Genomic DNA, 14163 nt, shown 5'->3' on the forward strand with positions numbered 1-14163 from the left:
TGCCCTCCGCTACTTGACTATTAGCTGACCTTTTTCTTAGATGTTTCTGAAAGTGATAGTATGACTAACACAGTCCTTTTTTTCAAAAACAGAAGGGGGTGAGTGAGGGTGGATACAGACTCCTTGGAACAAAATCGACAATCATCCGACTCTGACACATTCCATAGTTTTAACATTTTTCCCGTGGGTAAGAAGTTATAACTAATTTTAATTTGAAAATAACGATTTTACACATCGATAGTAGTTTAGTAGATCAAATTTAGAATATGGAGGAGGTGAGTGTGAACCATGTATAGTCTTTGATTTCACTGATATGATCAATACGGTACAAGGGAAAAGGTACGTACTGACTTGTGTTGACAATCACAGTGGTTGGCCGGAAGCAACAACAACCTCAAAAGAGGATGCAATATCAGTAATTAAATGACTTGTGAATGACCTAGTACCCCGACATGGTTTCCCCAAAAAGATTAGGTCAGACAACGGCAACCATTAAAAAAAACAAAAAAAAACTCACTTAGCCTTGGTCGAAAAGGCTTTCGGACTAGAACACAGGTTTGGGGTACCATCCTGAGTCCCAAGGTAAGGTTGAAAGGATGGACCAGAACATTAAAAACTAATTGGCTAAAATCTGTGCACAGACCAAATTTAATTGGATTGACATGTTGCAATTAGTGTTAATGATCATTCGAAGGTCCGTGAATAAAACTGTTTTACCGCCCTTTCAGTTTTTCACCCTATGAGCTGCATACAGGTCAGCCATTCACAGGACCAGCAGCCCCCCATGGAAGGAGGACTCAGCATACAACCAAAATGGTATTTTACACAAAAAATTGCAGAATTTGTGTGCCAGTTCTTCTGTACAGATTCCCTTCCGCCCGCTGAGAGGGTCAAGATCAAGGTCATCAAACGCAAGTGGACGGAGCTCAGGTGGACTGGTCCCTTCAAGGTCGTGGAACGGACGTCCCACGCCCTTCGACTGGCTGGTGGAGGGGACACCTGGTACCACCTCTCCCTCTGCACTACAGCTGAAGAACCTGACAGATCACCAGGGGTTGTCATTGCTGACATCGCCACAACATCTGCCCCTCAGCCCAGGAGACGAGAGAGATTTTCTACCTACATTACTCTTTTCAACTTCTATATTGTATATCCTTGTGTGAGACCAATCCAGTATGCTAAATGTTTCTTAGTTTTTCTTGCTTGTTTTCAGCATAACTATATGTGTCGTTACATTAAGTGAAAAGTTTGATGTTTATTCCCGTTTTGTTACCTAAATTACTCTGATATTGATAGACGAAAGGCAGGATGTTACACCCGGTAGTGTTCCCTGACGGACTGGTGCTTGGGCGTGTTCTACTGTCTTTGTGTCTCAGTTCATCCTTCCTGACGACAGTGACTGACAAGTGTCTAAGAACATACAGCGGACTTTAAATAGACTGGGTCAAAGGGGATAGCAAGACTTATTTTTGACCTGTGCAGTGTGATTAATTACGGGGGACACAATAGCTATTACCGTGGTAATAACCTCTATATTTGTTACGACTCAACCCTGAACCATTGGTGTCGGATGCAGACAACATACTCTGGTAAGTTGTGCCCATTGTCCCTTTTATGTTGTTTTGGGGCTTGACCTGACTGATACAGACGCTAAAAGAATTATTAAAATTAATGTCCTTGAGAGGGCGTAAACTACCTCTACACCCTCTGTAGCACCTAAAGTACCACCCCACCTCGGTGGTGTTTCAAAGGCTCTCACATCTGTGCGTGCTAATGACATCACCACCGAAGGCCTGGTAACTTTGACCTTTGACCTTAGGAGCGGGTGCAGACAACCTGTGGCTCAGGTGGAGGCCAAAACCTGGGTGACTGTGTTGCTTCTTCCGCTGGACGTCCCTTTTCCCACACTTACCCCGCCCCTTTTAAGTTGACTGACATGTGTACCCTTCTGTTGACAATGCCACCGACTTCTTCCCTTTGTGGCCCAAAAGCTGAATTACACGTGTTTTCAAATTACAGGACCCTCTTCGTCCCCCAACAAATTGGGTGACATTAACCGTTACTGGTGCACCACACTGATAGATGGCTCTAGGATAGGCCCTTGGGCACGAGCTGACTTATTCTGGTGTTGTGGGGAGCACAGATTGTACATTAGAATCCCGACGTCAGCCGTTGGGCTTTGTGCTATGGTTAGACTGGTGACCCCAGTCACCAAATTAACACCCCTTGGAACTCCTGTTTCAGCGGCCTCTCTAACTCCCCGCCGCCATTGAGACTAACCAACCTGACTCGTGACACAGTTGAGGGACTTGCTGAACAACCTCCCTCAAGACCATCCAGAACCGCACAGCCCCTTGGGCTAAGTGTCACTAAAGGGGGTCTAGCAAAGTGGTAACTTTAAGACTTTCGAGAATTGTTGGTTTACTTCCCTGACCATGACGACATTGACGTGGACTCCCTCCATCTATCTCCCATGTAAATAAGCTGTTGTTTTATTGCTAGCTTGCTTAAAGAAAAAAAAACAGCACCTACTTTAATGTGGGGCGTGCTTTATAAGTTTTGTACAAGTATTAAAGATCTTATTAGAAGATCTTAAAGGGGGATTGATGGAAGCAGATCAGAATCATATCCATATTCAAGTGTTACTTCATTCTAAAACTCCTATAGTCATATTTACATCAGCTAATGTCTCGTGTGGTACAAAGTGCTTGGATTCGAGTGTCCTTGAGTAGACAGGCAGAGCGCTGTTGAGACTGCCATAACATTCCTTAGATAAGGAGCACAGGGCAGTGCTGAGCTTGGGGGGACAGGAGGTGGAGGGGAGACCGATCTGGACCGGGCTGGGGAACGCTGGTGTGCTGGATTGGTCTCAGGTTTGTCCTCTAAGCTTGGAGAATAAACCACAAAATACCAACTTCTGCCTGGTGATTGAATATAAACAACAGCATATTGCCATAAAAAGAATCTGGGAGAGACTAGCAATTTGAATTCCCCATTGGAGGAATGCTGGTCAACGCAACAGAACCCACACCAAACAAGAATGACAAACACATTTCGGGAGAACAGCCGCACCGTAACACAACATAAACACAACAGAACAAATACCCAGAACCCCTTGCAGCACTAACTCTTCCGGGACGCTAAAATATACACCAACATCCCCCCCCCCACCTCAACACCCCCCAACCCTGCCCACCTCAACCTCCTCATGCTCTCTCAGGGAGAGCATGTCCCAAATTCCAAGCTGCTGTTTTGAGGCATGTTAAAAAAAAGAATGCACTTTGTGACTTCAATAATAAATATGGCAGTGTCATGTTGGCATTTTTTTTCCATAACTTGAGTTGATTTATTTTGGAAAACCTTGTTTCATTGTTTAATGCATCCAGCGGGGCATCACAACAAAACTAGGTTGACATCGGAATCGGTAATTAAGAGTTGGACAATATCGGAATATCGGCAAAAAAGCCATTATCGGACATCTCTAATCATATATTGTAATTTAGCTGTTCTTAACCATTTTTTTTGCTGCTTAGCTGAATGCTCCGGTGAATTTCCATATTAAATTACATTTAGCTAAAATAGTGCATGTGCCTGCTTTCCACTAAGTTTTATGGAAATTAGTTATTACTTTTTTAAAAATTTTTTTTATCGTGCCTCTAACCCGGGGGTCAGGAACCCGCGGCTCTTTAGTGGCTCCCTGGAGCATTTTTAAAAAAGGATTGAAAATGGAAAAAGTTGGGGGGAAAATCATTATTTTGTTTTAGTATGTTTTTTTGTTTGAGGACAAACATGACACAAACCTTCCCAATTGTTAGAAAGCCCACTGTTTAATATGTTTGTGTGTATGCTTCACTGATGACAGTATTTGGTGAACATCGTTTTGTCCAACTAATTTTCGGCGGTTCTTGAACTCACCATAGTGTGGACTGTGACGCAACAGTTTGTTTACATGTAAAATCTTTCACGGCATTCTTTGTCTCATTTTGTCCACCAAAAGTTTTATGCTGTGCGTGAATGCACAAAGGTGCGCTTTGTTGATGTCATTGACTTGTTGGAGTGCTAATTATGCATATTTGGTCAGTGCATGACTGCAAGCTAATCAATGCTAACATGCTATTTAGGCTAGCTGTATGTACATATTGCATCATAATGCCTCATTTGTAGGTATATTTGAGATAATTTAATATCCTTTACATTTATCCTCTTTGTATATAATTTAATGTTGCATGTCTCATGACACATTATCTGTGTGTAATATTGCCTGCATTTCAGATAGTTGTTTGTGTGCCATGTTGTTCCAGACCACAGCAAACATGACCTATCTTGCCAAAGATTGTAATAAATATATTAAAAGTAGACGGCCTTAACTTGGACACACACATCTATACCTTTGGCCATTAAAAGCCTGTAATTTCCAGGAGTTATCTCACCCTCTGAGTAGCCTCTGATTTACTAATGGTTTCTAATGTTGTAAAAATGTGTAGAATAAATATTACATTTCAACATTTCTGTCAACAAAGATTTGCTTCAGCCTGCGACACATAGTCATTTTGATAGTAGGCTATTACAGCTAATATAGACACTTTCGTCATGTGTTGCCTTCATTATAAGACTTATATACGGCTTTGTATTCTTTGCGGCTCCAGATAGATTTGTTTTTTGTATTTTTGGTCCAGCTCTTTCAACGTTTTTGGTTGTCGACCCCTGTGCTAACCAAACCAGCTTTGCGCTGGCCTGAGATGAAAAGAAGTTTTATCATGTTCAAACAACATTGTAAATGTCTAACACACCTTGTTTGAGTGCTACAGTGCAGCAAAGCATCTCCACACCCGTTCAGACTGGCTGACTGATGTCGGCACAAGCGGTTGTAGCCACAGCCAAAATGGAAACGGAAATGAATCATTGCTTGTACATTTATTTATGACTTTGCTAGAGCAGGTGTGCCCAACAGCGATTTTTACCATGCAACACCACGAGTGAGGAATTTAGCCTCATACCGGCAGTAATTAATTATAAGGTAGTAGAGATTGTCATAGTTATGTGCCCAATTTAGTGAGCATACAACTCTGCATCTTCTATGTACATTTGTACTAGGGATGTCCGATAATGGCTTTTTGCCGATATCCGATATGCCGATATTGTCCAACTCTTTAATTACCGATACCGATATCAACCGATATATACAGTCGTGGAATTAACACATTATTATGCCTAATTTGGACAACCAGGTATGGTGAAGATAAGGTACTTTTTAAAAAAATGAATCAAATAAAATAAGATAAATAAATTAAAAACATATTCTTGAATAAAAAAGAAAGTAAAACAATATAAAAACAGTTACATAGAAACTAGTAATTAATGAAAATTTGTAAAATTAACTGTTAAAGGTTAGTATTATTAGTGGACCAGCAGCACGCACAATCATGTGTGCTTACGGACTGTATCCCTTGCAGACTGTATTGATATATATTGATATATAATGTAGGAACCAGAATATTAATAACAGAAAGAAACAACCCTTTTGTGTGGATGAGTGTGAATGAGTGTAAATGGGGGAGGGAGGTTTTTTGGGTTGGTGCACTAATTGTAAGTGTATCTTGTGTTTTTTATGTGGATTTAATAAAAAAAAAAAAAATAAAAAAAAAATAAAAACCCGATACTGATAATAAAAAAAACGATACCGATAATTTCCGATATTACATTTTAACGCATTTATCGGCCGATAATATTTGTACCCTCAAAACCTCCAAAAAGGTAATTTTCTGCAGATTCCCACCATCTCTCGGTGTTATTCTGCAACCAGATATTTCTTCCGATTGCTTTCAAACTTCACCCAGAATGATTAGACATAAGGAGGATGCTAAATTTCAAAGTGTTTAGGTTTTCAGTGTAGGAGGTAGTGTTGTCCCGATACCAAACCAAAATGTATTTCGATAATTTTTGGTACTTTAATACTTTTCTAAATAAAGGGGATCACAAAAAATAGCATTATTGGCTTTATTTTAACAAAAAAATCTTAGGGTACATTAAACATATGTTTCTTATTGCAAGTTTGTCCTTAAATAAAATAGTGAACATACAAGACAACTTGTCTTTTAGTAGTAAGTAAGCAAACAAAGGCTCCTAATTTAATCTGCTGATGTACGCAGTAACATATTGTGTCATTTATCATTCTATTATTTTGTCAACATTATTAAGGACAAGTGGTAGAATATTAATTATTAAACTACTTGTTCATTTACTGTTAATATCTGCTTACTTTCTCTTTTAACATATTCTATCTACACTTCTGTTAAAATGTAATAATCACTTATTCTTCTGTTTTTTGATACTTTACATTAGTTTTGGATGATACCACAAATTTAGGTATCAATCCAATACCAAGTCGTTACAGGATCATACATTGGTCATATTCAAAGTCCTGGGACATATTTCCTGAGTTTATAAACATAATATAAATACAATAAAAAAAAAAAGATGATTTTGTGATGCTAAAAAATATTGATGTAATCATAGTAATATCGACAAGATACACTACTGTACTTCATTATCATTACAGTGGATGTTAGGTTGTAGATCCACCCATGGCGTTTGTTTACATTGATAAATTAGATAGATGGATAAATCAGATCAAATTAGATAGATAGATAGCTGATAGCTATAGAAAGAGAGATAAACAGACACCCTGGCCCCCGGCCAAATTCTTTTAAACCAATCTGGCCCCTGAATCACTGGGGACCCCTGATTTAAACACACCAGTTTTTTGTCATAATTTTCTCCCATAATTTTAGTTAGATTATTGTGTTTTCATGAGAGTATTGCCTGTGATTCAGGGGTTGGGCTACAGGGGGCAGTGTTGTTTGCTAGTTGGTTCACAAGTGACAGCTCTACTAAATGAAGTCAGAGAAGAAAAAAAAATCCGAAGTGTGGGATTATTTTGATTTTATAGTGCCAAATGAGGTTCTTGTTCTTTTTTTCCGGTTTACTATTTGGCTCATTGACCAGGAGTGCATGTTTCATATTCCTTTCTGCGCAGCTATTCGTTGAAAAAACAATTGCTAACTATTAATTTTATTTTTAAGTCAAATTTCAGTACTTTTTTTTAATCTAGTTGACAACTATTATGAAACACTAGGAGTATCAGTGCATTATTAATACAGCAAGTGAGTGTACCACACACACACTGAAGGCATCATTTACCCATTGCTATTGCCAAGTTTTAATATGAGGGCCATTTTGCACGCTTTATTGCTGTGTAACTAAACAGTAGTTATGTTGTGGGACGCTGCTTAACAATAACAAGGACAATATTACTACACATCTATGGAACAGATTTCATACAAATGGCTGCGTAGGCTTTGGGGATTTTTTTGTGTGCGCAGTTTTACTTAAGGGTTTTTGTGAACCCTTTTGTGATGGAACTGAAATAGTGATCTTGGTTATAACTGATTAAAATATAGATTTGGTTAATATAACTTCTACAGATCAATTAGGATGACACAATGTTGGATATAGAGAACATACAAACTAGAGATGTCCGATAATGGCTTTTTTGCCGATATCTGATATTCCGATATTGTCCAACTCTTAATTACCGATACCGATATCAACCGATACCGATATATACAGTCGTGGAATTAATTAACACATTATTATGCCTAATTTTGTTGTGATGCCCCGCTGGATGCATTAAACAATGTAACAAGGTTTTCCAAAATAAATCAACTCAAGTTATGGAAAAAAATGCCAACATGGCACTGCCATATTTATTATTGAAGTCACAAAGTGCATTATTGGTGGGCGGGGTTGAGGTGGGGGGCGGTGTATATTGTAGCGTCCCCGGAAGAGTTAGTGCTGCAAGGGATTCTGGGTATTTGTTCTGTTGTGTTTATGTTGTGTTACGGTGCGGATGTTCTCCCGAAATGTGTTTGTCATTCTTGTCTGGTGTGGGTTCACAGTGTGGCGCATATTTGTAACAGTGTTAAAGTTGTTTATACGGACACCCTCAGTGTGACCTGTATGGCTGTTGACCAAGTATGCATTTGCATTCACTTGTGTGTGTGAAAAGCCGTAGATATTATGTGACCGGGCCGGCACGCAAAGGAAATGCCTCTAAGGTTTATTGGCGCTCTGTACTTCTCCCTACGCCCGTGTACACAGCGGCGTTTAAAAATGTCATAAATTTTACTTTTTGAAACCGATACCAATAATTTTGAAACCGATACCGATAATTTCCGATATTTTAAAGCATTTATCGGCCGATATTATCGGACATCCCTAATACAAACCCTTTATTTATTTAATCAAAAATATCGAAATTCAACAACTTGGTGATTTTGCAAACAGCTTAAATGATGCACAGAGCAAAGTATAACCTGCTACCCAAGAATGTACAGCAATTTCTTCTCAACAAAAGAGAAATATAACAGAGGACAATCTAATTTGAAACATTTGTATGCACGTACAACACTTAAGACCTTTAGCATATTCGTATGTGGAATTAAATTATGGAATGGATTAAGCAAATAAGTCAAAAAAAGCACCAATATGATTCAGTTTAAGAGACTGTTCAAACTACAAGTGTTCACAAAGTACAAAAGAACAATTATGATGAACCCTTTTTTTTAATGAAATGATTACTTATTTAGAATTTGTTTACTTACTTACGGTATATTTATTTATTTAGTCACTGTTCTGTTACAAACAGAACAAGGAAATGGGATAAAACTGCTATGATATGAAAAGGGGGTAGGATTAAATAAGCTCTGCTTCTTCCTACTCCTTTTTGTACATGCTGTAATGAAACAACTGGAAATACATGTCGCATTACGTTGTATCGTATGCATGTTCGAAATGAACTGAAACTGACCTGAACATTCACATTGTCCGTATTATAGTGTTTACCTGTAGGAAGTGGATGAAGTAGCAGAGCACCAGCCGGTTAAGCTCCGGCAGAGACTGAACCACTGCAATGGCTGCCACTGGGTCATCGCAATTGTTGACACACTGTTTATAGAAGTTTGTGGGGATGAGAGGCTCTTCCAGCTCTCGGTACCACAGCTTCATCAGGGAGGCTGACGGAGACACGTTATTAAGCATGACTTGCGGATCACTCGTGGCATTAAAACGTATCATTCCTCACCAGGAACATTTGGATCTGACAGGTTCTCAGGGATCCTCCACTGGTCAACTTGTAGCTTCAAAGCGTTGACTTCATCGATGTCGCCGGGTACTCTAAAGCAGGACACCAAAGCCTGTCAGTTGCATTACGTGGCCACAAGAGGGACCCCTCGTACTACTTTGGAGGGTTTATGAGGTGTGTTCTGAAGAAATTAGGATTCAAAGCTAAGAGAATGTCATTTTGAGAATCCTTAGAACAAACAAAACCGATGAGTGGATCCCACATGCAGTGATGTAAACACATTATGATGCATCTATGAAACAGTACACGGCACAAGAGTTGGACTGTACTAGAGTACACACAAAGGGGCTTGCTTTGATGTGAAGCCATACACACATACTTGTTGAAACACACTGAATACACAATACAGTGCATACACACAAGACCAAATCTCCTGGACTCATGTCGAGGCATGTGTAGGGCCGACTTGGAGGGTCTTACCTAAAGATGCCCTCCGTCTGAGCCCCGCCCAGTGCAAGAACATACTGGGAAAGTTGAACTTGCACCCAGGGCAATTTCCTGTCTGGGAAGAGTTCGCTCTGCCTCTCCATTACTTCTTCCAAGGAGCTACCAAACAGGGAGGGCGTGATGATGGCTCGCCTACTGTGGTCGACCTCTTCCAAGGTTGGCTTACGTAGCCCCTGGCAGGAGACAGAACGAGGAAAACAAAGGCAGATTTAAGTGACAATGTGAGGAACCAATATAGCTACCAATCATGAGTCTGCCCCGGTCTACAGCTGTTCCGGGTCTGTGTTTATGTCCACCTGTGACTGTGTCAGTGTGCTTGTAATTATATCTATGAGAGTATGCAGAGTGACTAAAAGATGAATCTCACATGTGGAAGGCACCAACTTTGGCAGCCCTGAAGAGCAACACTACTTGAATTTACCCACAACATCTGGGGAAAACATGGACGTAAGTAATCTTGCATGACGTCATATCTTATCTCACCTCAGCGGGCATCCGAAACAAAGGACTTTCCAAACTTTTTCCAGAGGGTCGTGTACCATACAAAATAAAGGATGCGGGAGCCAATCTGATCTTTTCTTTTTTTTAGTTTTTTTTTGTGATATCCCTCCTAATTCGCAAGGCATTGAACTGATCCCAACTGGACCGTTCAGGTTGTCTGAGAAGATGTTTCGCCTCTCATCCAAGCAGACTTCGTCAGTTCATGCTGGAAGACTAGGTAGGACAGCTCTGGTCTAACTTGAGATGTGTCCAAAGTAGGGACAGTGGGCAATTTGCAGCCCACAGATACCTAACATATTTTAAAAAGGAAATTAAACATGGCCTGTGTCAGATGATTAGGAGGGAAGTTCAGTAGATAGGACAGCTCTAGTCATAGCAGCGTTGTTGAGAATTTTATTTATCCATTTTATTGTATCTATAATACATTCCCATTAACCTATGCTATTTATAACCTACTGTATGTCCTATTTTATTTATGTACATAATATTCTTCTTGTGGCACTCATTTGTACGTTGGTACTAAATTTCATGCCTTTTAATTAGTGCTAGAATGACAATAAAGTTCCTTGAATCCTACCCAATGTTCTAATGCGGTACATGTTTAATTACATTTTTAAAGTATGCCAAATGATCTGCTGGCCCAACTTTAAGCACATCTGATCTAAAGGGTTAACCTCACCTTTCAGAGCAATCACTGGTGGAGAAAAAAACTGTTATTAACCCTTGTGTAATGTTCATATTGTTGTTACTCAGCCAGCGTTTGTGGGTCTGATGGACCCGTTGCATTTTTGTGGCTTTTAATGCCTCACAATCAAACACTTTTATGTTAAAATACTGAACAGATGTTTACCTTATCCCAATAAACATCTGTTCAGTATCTTAACATAAAAGTGTTTGATTGTTACTCAGCCAGCGTTTGTGGGTCTGATGGACCCGTTGCATTTTTGTGGCTTTTAATGCCTCACAATCAAACACTTTTATGTTAAAATACTGAACAGATGTTTACCTTATCCCAATAAACATCTGTTCAGTATCTTAACATAAAAGTGTTTGATTGTGAGGCATTAAAAGCCACAAACGCTGGCTGAGTAACAACAATATGAACGTTGCACGGAAAATTTCTCTGCCAGTTTCTGCATCCCACAGGTATTCTTCTTTTGTGTTTCTGCACCTGCGGTTCCCACACAAGGTTGCAACATTGTTTGTCAACACTGTCTGCTCTCATTTTCTCGCACATTTGACCCTCTGATGTTCTGTGTACCTACACGTGTGTGTGTGTGTGTGTGTGTGTGTGTGTATGTGTGTGTGTGTGTGTGTGGGTGGTACACAGAACATCAATTTCCACACTTCTATTAGCCCCGGATCCAGTGGACCCGGACATCTTACATGTAATAGAAATGTGTAGGGGGGTGTATGGTGTGTGGTCATTAAATATATATTCTGATATATGTTCTTCACAGAAAATGAGCCAAAGTCAGTGAGTCTCAGTTTGAAAAAATTAATTAATTGTATCATTTTTCTTTTAATAAAAAATGAAAACGGGTCCCACAGACCCGAACACCACACATAAATGGAAGTTGTAACATATAAAAACATCTCCGTAAAATCTTGCCAAATCAAGTTGAAAACAGTAACTTCATAACTTTTTTTACACTTGTAGTATTGTAATATTACCTAAAAGTTTGACCCTGGAACAAATAAATTACCAGGGCGCTGAATTTTTTAAAATTTACAATGGATTCTCAATTTTTATTTTTTCCGATTCTCAATCGATTCATATTTTTAAAAAAAAATCCTAATAAATTATTATTTTTTAAATTGAAGAATAAATAAATGGTAAATGGGTTAGACTTGTATAGCGCGTTTCTACCTTCAAGGTACTCAAAGCGCTTTGACACTATTTCCACATTCACCCATTCACACACACATTCACACACTGACGGCGGGAGCTGCCATGCAAGGCCCTAACCACGACCCATCAGGAGCAAGGGTGAAGTGTCTTGCTCAAGGACACAGCGGACGTGACGAGGTTGATACAAGGTGGGGATTGAACCGGGAACCCTCAGGTTGCTGGCACGGCTACTCTCCCAACCGCGCCACGCCGACCCCTAAATTATTACCATTCTTTTTAAAATAATACATTCTTAAAAATACATTTTTAGGCCATTTTTATACTTACTCACTGCACGTATGTCAGCAGCCAAGAGGAGCTTTTGTAATGGTAACCTGTTTTGAAAAGGTTTGATTATATTTTTTATACCAATTAATATATTGCAAGAATCGGTTTTAATCAAGAATCGTGTTGAATCGAGTATTGATTCTGAATCAAATCATCTCCCCAATAATCAAATCGGGAGTTCTTGTAAGATTCTATTGCTATTAATTAAATTTGGATTATTTCTATGGTGGAAATAACTTTTAAATACAGAGATGGAGTGTGTTCAATTGTACTCCTGGTTTACCTTTTTGCCTCCTGTGATGGCCACCTTTTGCAGTTTTCGATGGCAGAACTTGGCATACGTGCTGATCGGTAAACCTGTTGGTTTAGAGAGGAAGGTAATTTAGCAATGAGATTGATGACCAAAAAGTGCAGTTGGAATTCAAAGTGAGACCATCTGGCATTAAAACTGATAAGTAAATAAATTAAGTTATTTTTCTACAAATGTCAAACCTGGTAGGAGTGGTAATTGGAGAGACATGTTGACAGTGTGATTCTAGCATATGGGGATTAGAGGAGGCCTGGCTAAAGTGTCAGGCTGGGAGAAGATTTACTGCTATTGAACAAAAGCTTTAGACACAGAATCCGCCTACACCTTCCACGTTCAGGTGATTCATCACTATACACACTTAAAGGCCTCTGGGGAGAAAAACACAAGGTCTATCTTTTCTGTGAGGCCAACATAAATTCTTAAAGGTTGCAAAAGCACTTTTTTTTTCAAGATTTCAAGGATGCAGTACATACTTTCCGGCAATTTGTAATGTAATCAGGTGAAATTCCAACCAATCGTCTCTAAAAAGGAAAAATCTGACCCCTTGGGTCAGCGTGTACTAGTAAGAAAATCTATATATCATCTCTGTTTACACTACTTTATTCCTCATACCAGAGTTTTCCAACGCATCAGGCACCTGAACCCTGGCCAGATGGACACGCTTACTAATGTGATTTTCTAGAGTAGCAAACATGTTCCAGCATGTTTTCCTTTCCTCAAAAGTCCTTCGATTTATAGCAAACAGGTGACTCCCACGACCAAAACTGACTCAGTAATTATGTCTGGTAGATCTTGGAGAAGAGAATTATTCATCCAGAAACCCAAACGTGCAAGGACCTGTGGAGAAAGGTTCAACACGGCCGATGTTCTAAATTTACGTGCTTGATTGTATGAAAACAGCAACCAAGCAACCAAAGTCCACAGAGAATCAGTGTGAGCTTGTTTGGCGTGTGTGCACTGTACCCAACGGCAAGCACACCTGTTAATATAGCTAAATTTAACAAGTAAACAATCAAAGGGCGTGTCTTGCTGCTGCTGTTGTTCACCAGGCTAGTTGAAAACAATGTAAGCCCCTGTTCATACATGCAACAGACCAAAAATATGTGTTTCAGCTCTTCTATCAGTAAGTCATTTGACTATTTTTAAACATGCTGGGATTTCTGGCTAGTGACCAGTCATTGAAGTGTCTTCCCTGAATAGTGCACGTGTTCTGGTGTATCTTCATGATTTCTTAGTCAGCGTAGAAGCACAGAGTGAGTCACTGCGGCACAATGTAAGAGGTTGCTGCCGCAGAGATGACTGTGGCCCCGATTGATGACATCATCACAACAGCTGGCAGTGTGGGTTCCTCTAATGAGGCCTTGTGCCGATGAGAAGGTTGTGAGACCACTGATGTGATTCACAGACTGTCCATTGAGAGCAAACAGAACTGTTCTGAAATTCTCATCCTTTTTTTTTCTTCCAAAACAGAAGTTCTGTGAAACTCATTTATTGAGTCTGTGAGTACATCGGCATGGCCTCATC

At 39.6% G+C, this 14163-nt stretch overlaps 1 protein-coding gene across 2 annotated transcripts in view; it reads right to left on the reverse strand.

Annotated features, from left to right (window-relative positions):
• Nucleotides 1-14163, reverse strand: part of arhgap46a (Rho GTPase activating protein 46a) — a 99156-nt gene that overhangs the window by 2143 nt on the left and 82850 nt on the right. For both annotated transcript variants that reach the window (XM_062046570.1, XM_062046562.1), the window contains exons 6-9: nucleotides 12613-12686; nucleotides 9623-9822; nucleotides 9143-9234; nucleotides 8905-9074 (exon numbers count right to left, since the gene is read on the reverse strand). In XM_062046570.1, the coding sequence (XP_061902554.1) occupies nucleotides 8905-9074; nucleotides 9143-9234; nucleotides 9623-9822; nucleotides 12613-12686 (536 nt within the window). The remainder of the gene's footprint in view (nucleotides 1-8904; nucleotides 9075-9142; nucleotides 9235-9622; nucleotides 9823-12612; nucleotides 12687-14163) is intronic.

The sequence above is a fragment of the Entelurus aequoreus genome, linkage group LG01 (assembly GCF_033978785.1).
Source record: "Entelurus aequoreus isolate RoL-2023_Sb linkage group LG01, RoL_Eaeq_v1.1, whole genome shotgun sequence".
Classification (NCBI taxonomy): Eukaryota; Metazoa; Chordata; class Actinopteri; order Syngnathiformes; family Syngnathidae; genus Entelurus; species Entelurus aequoreus.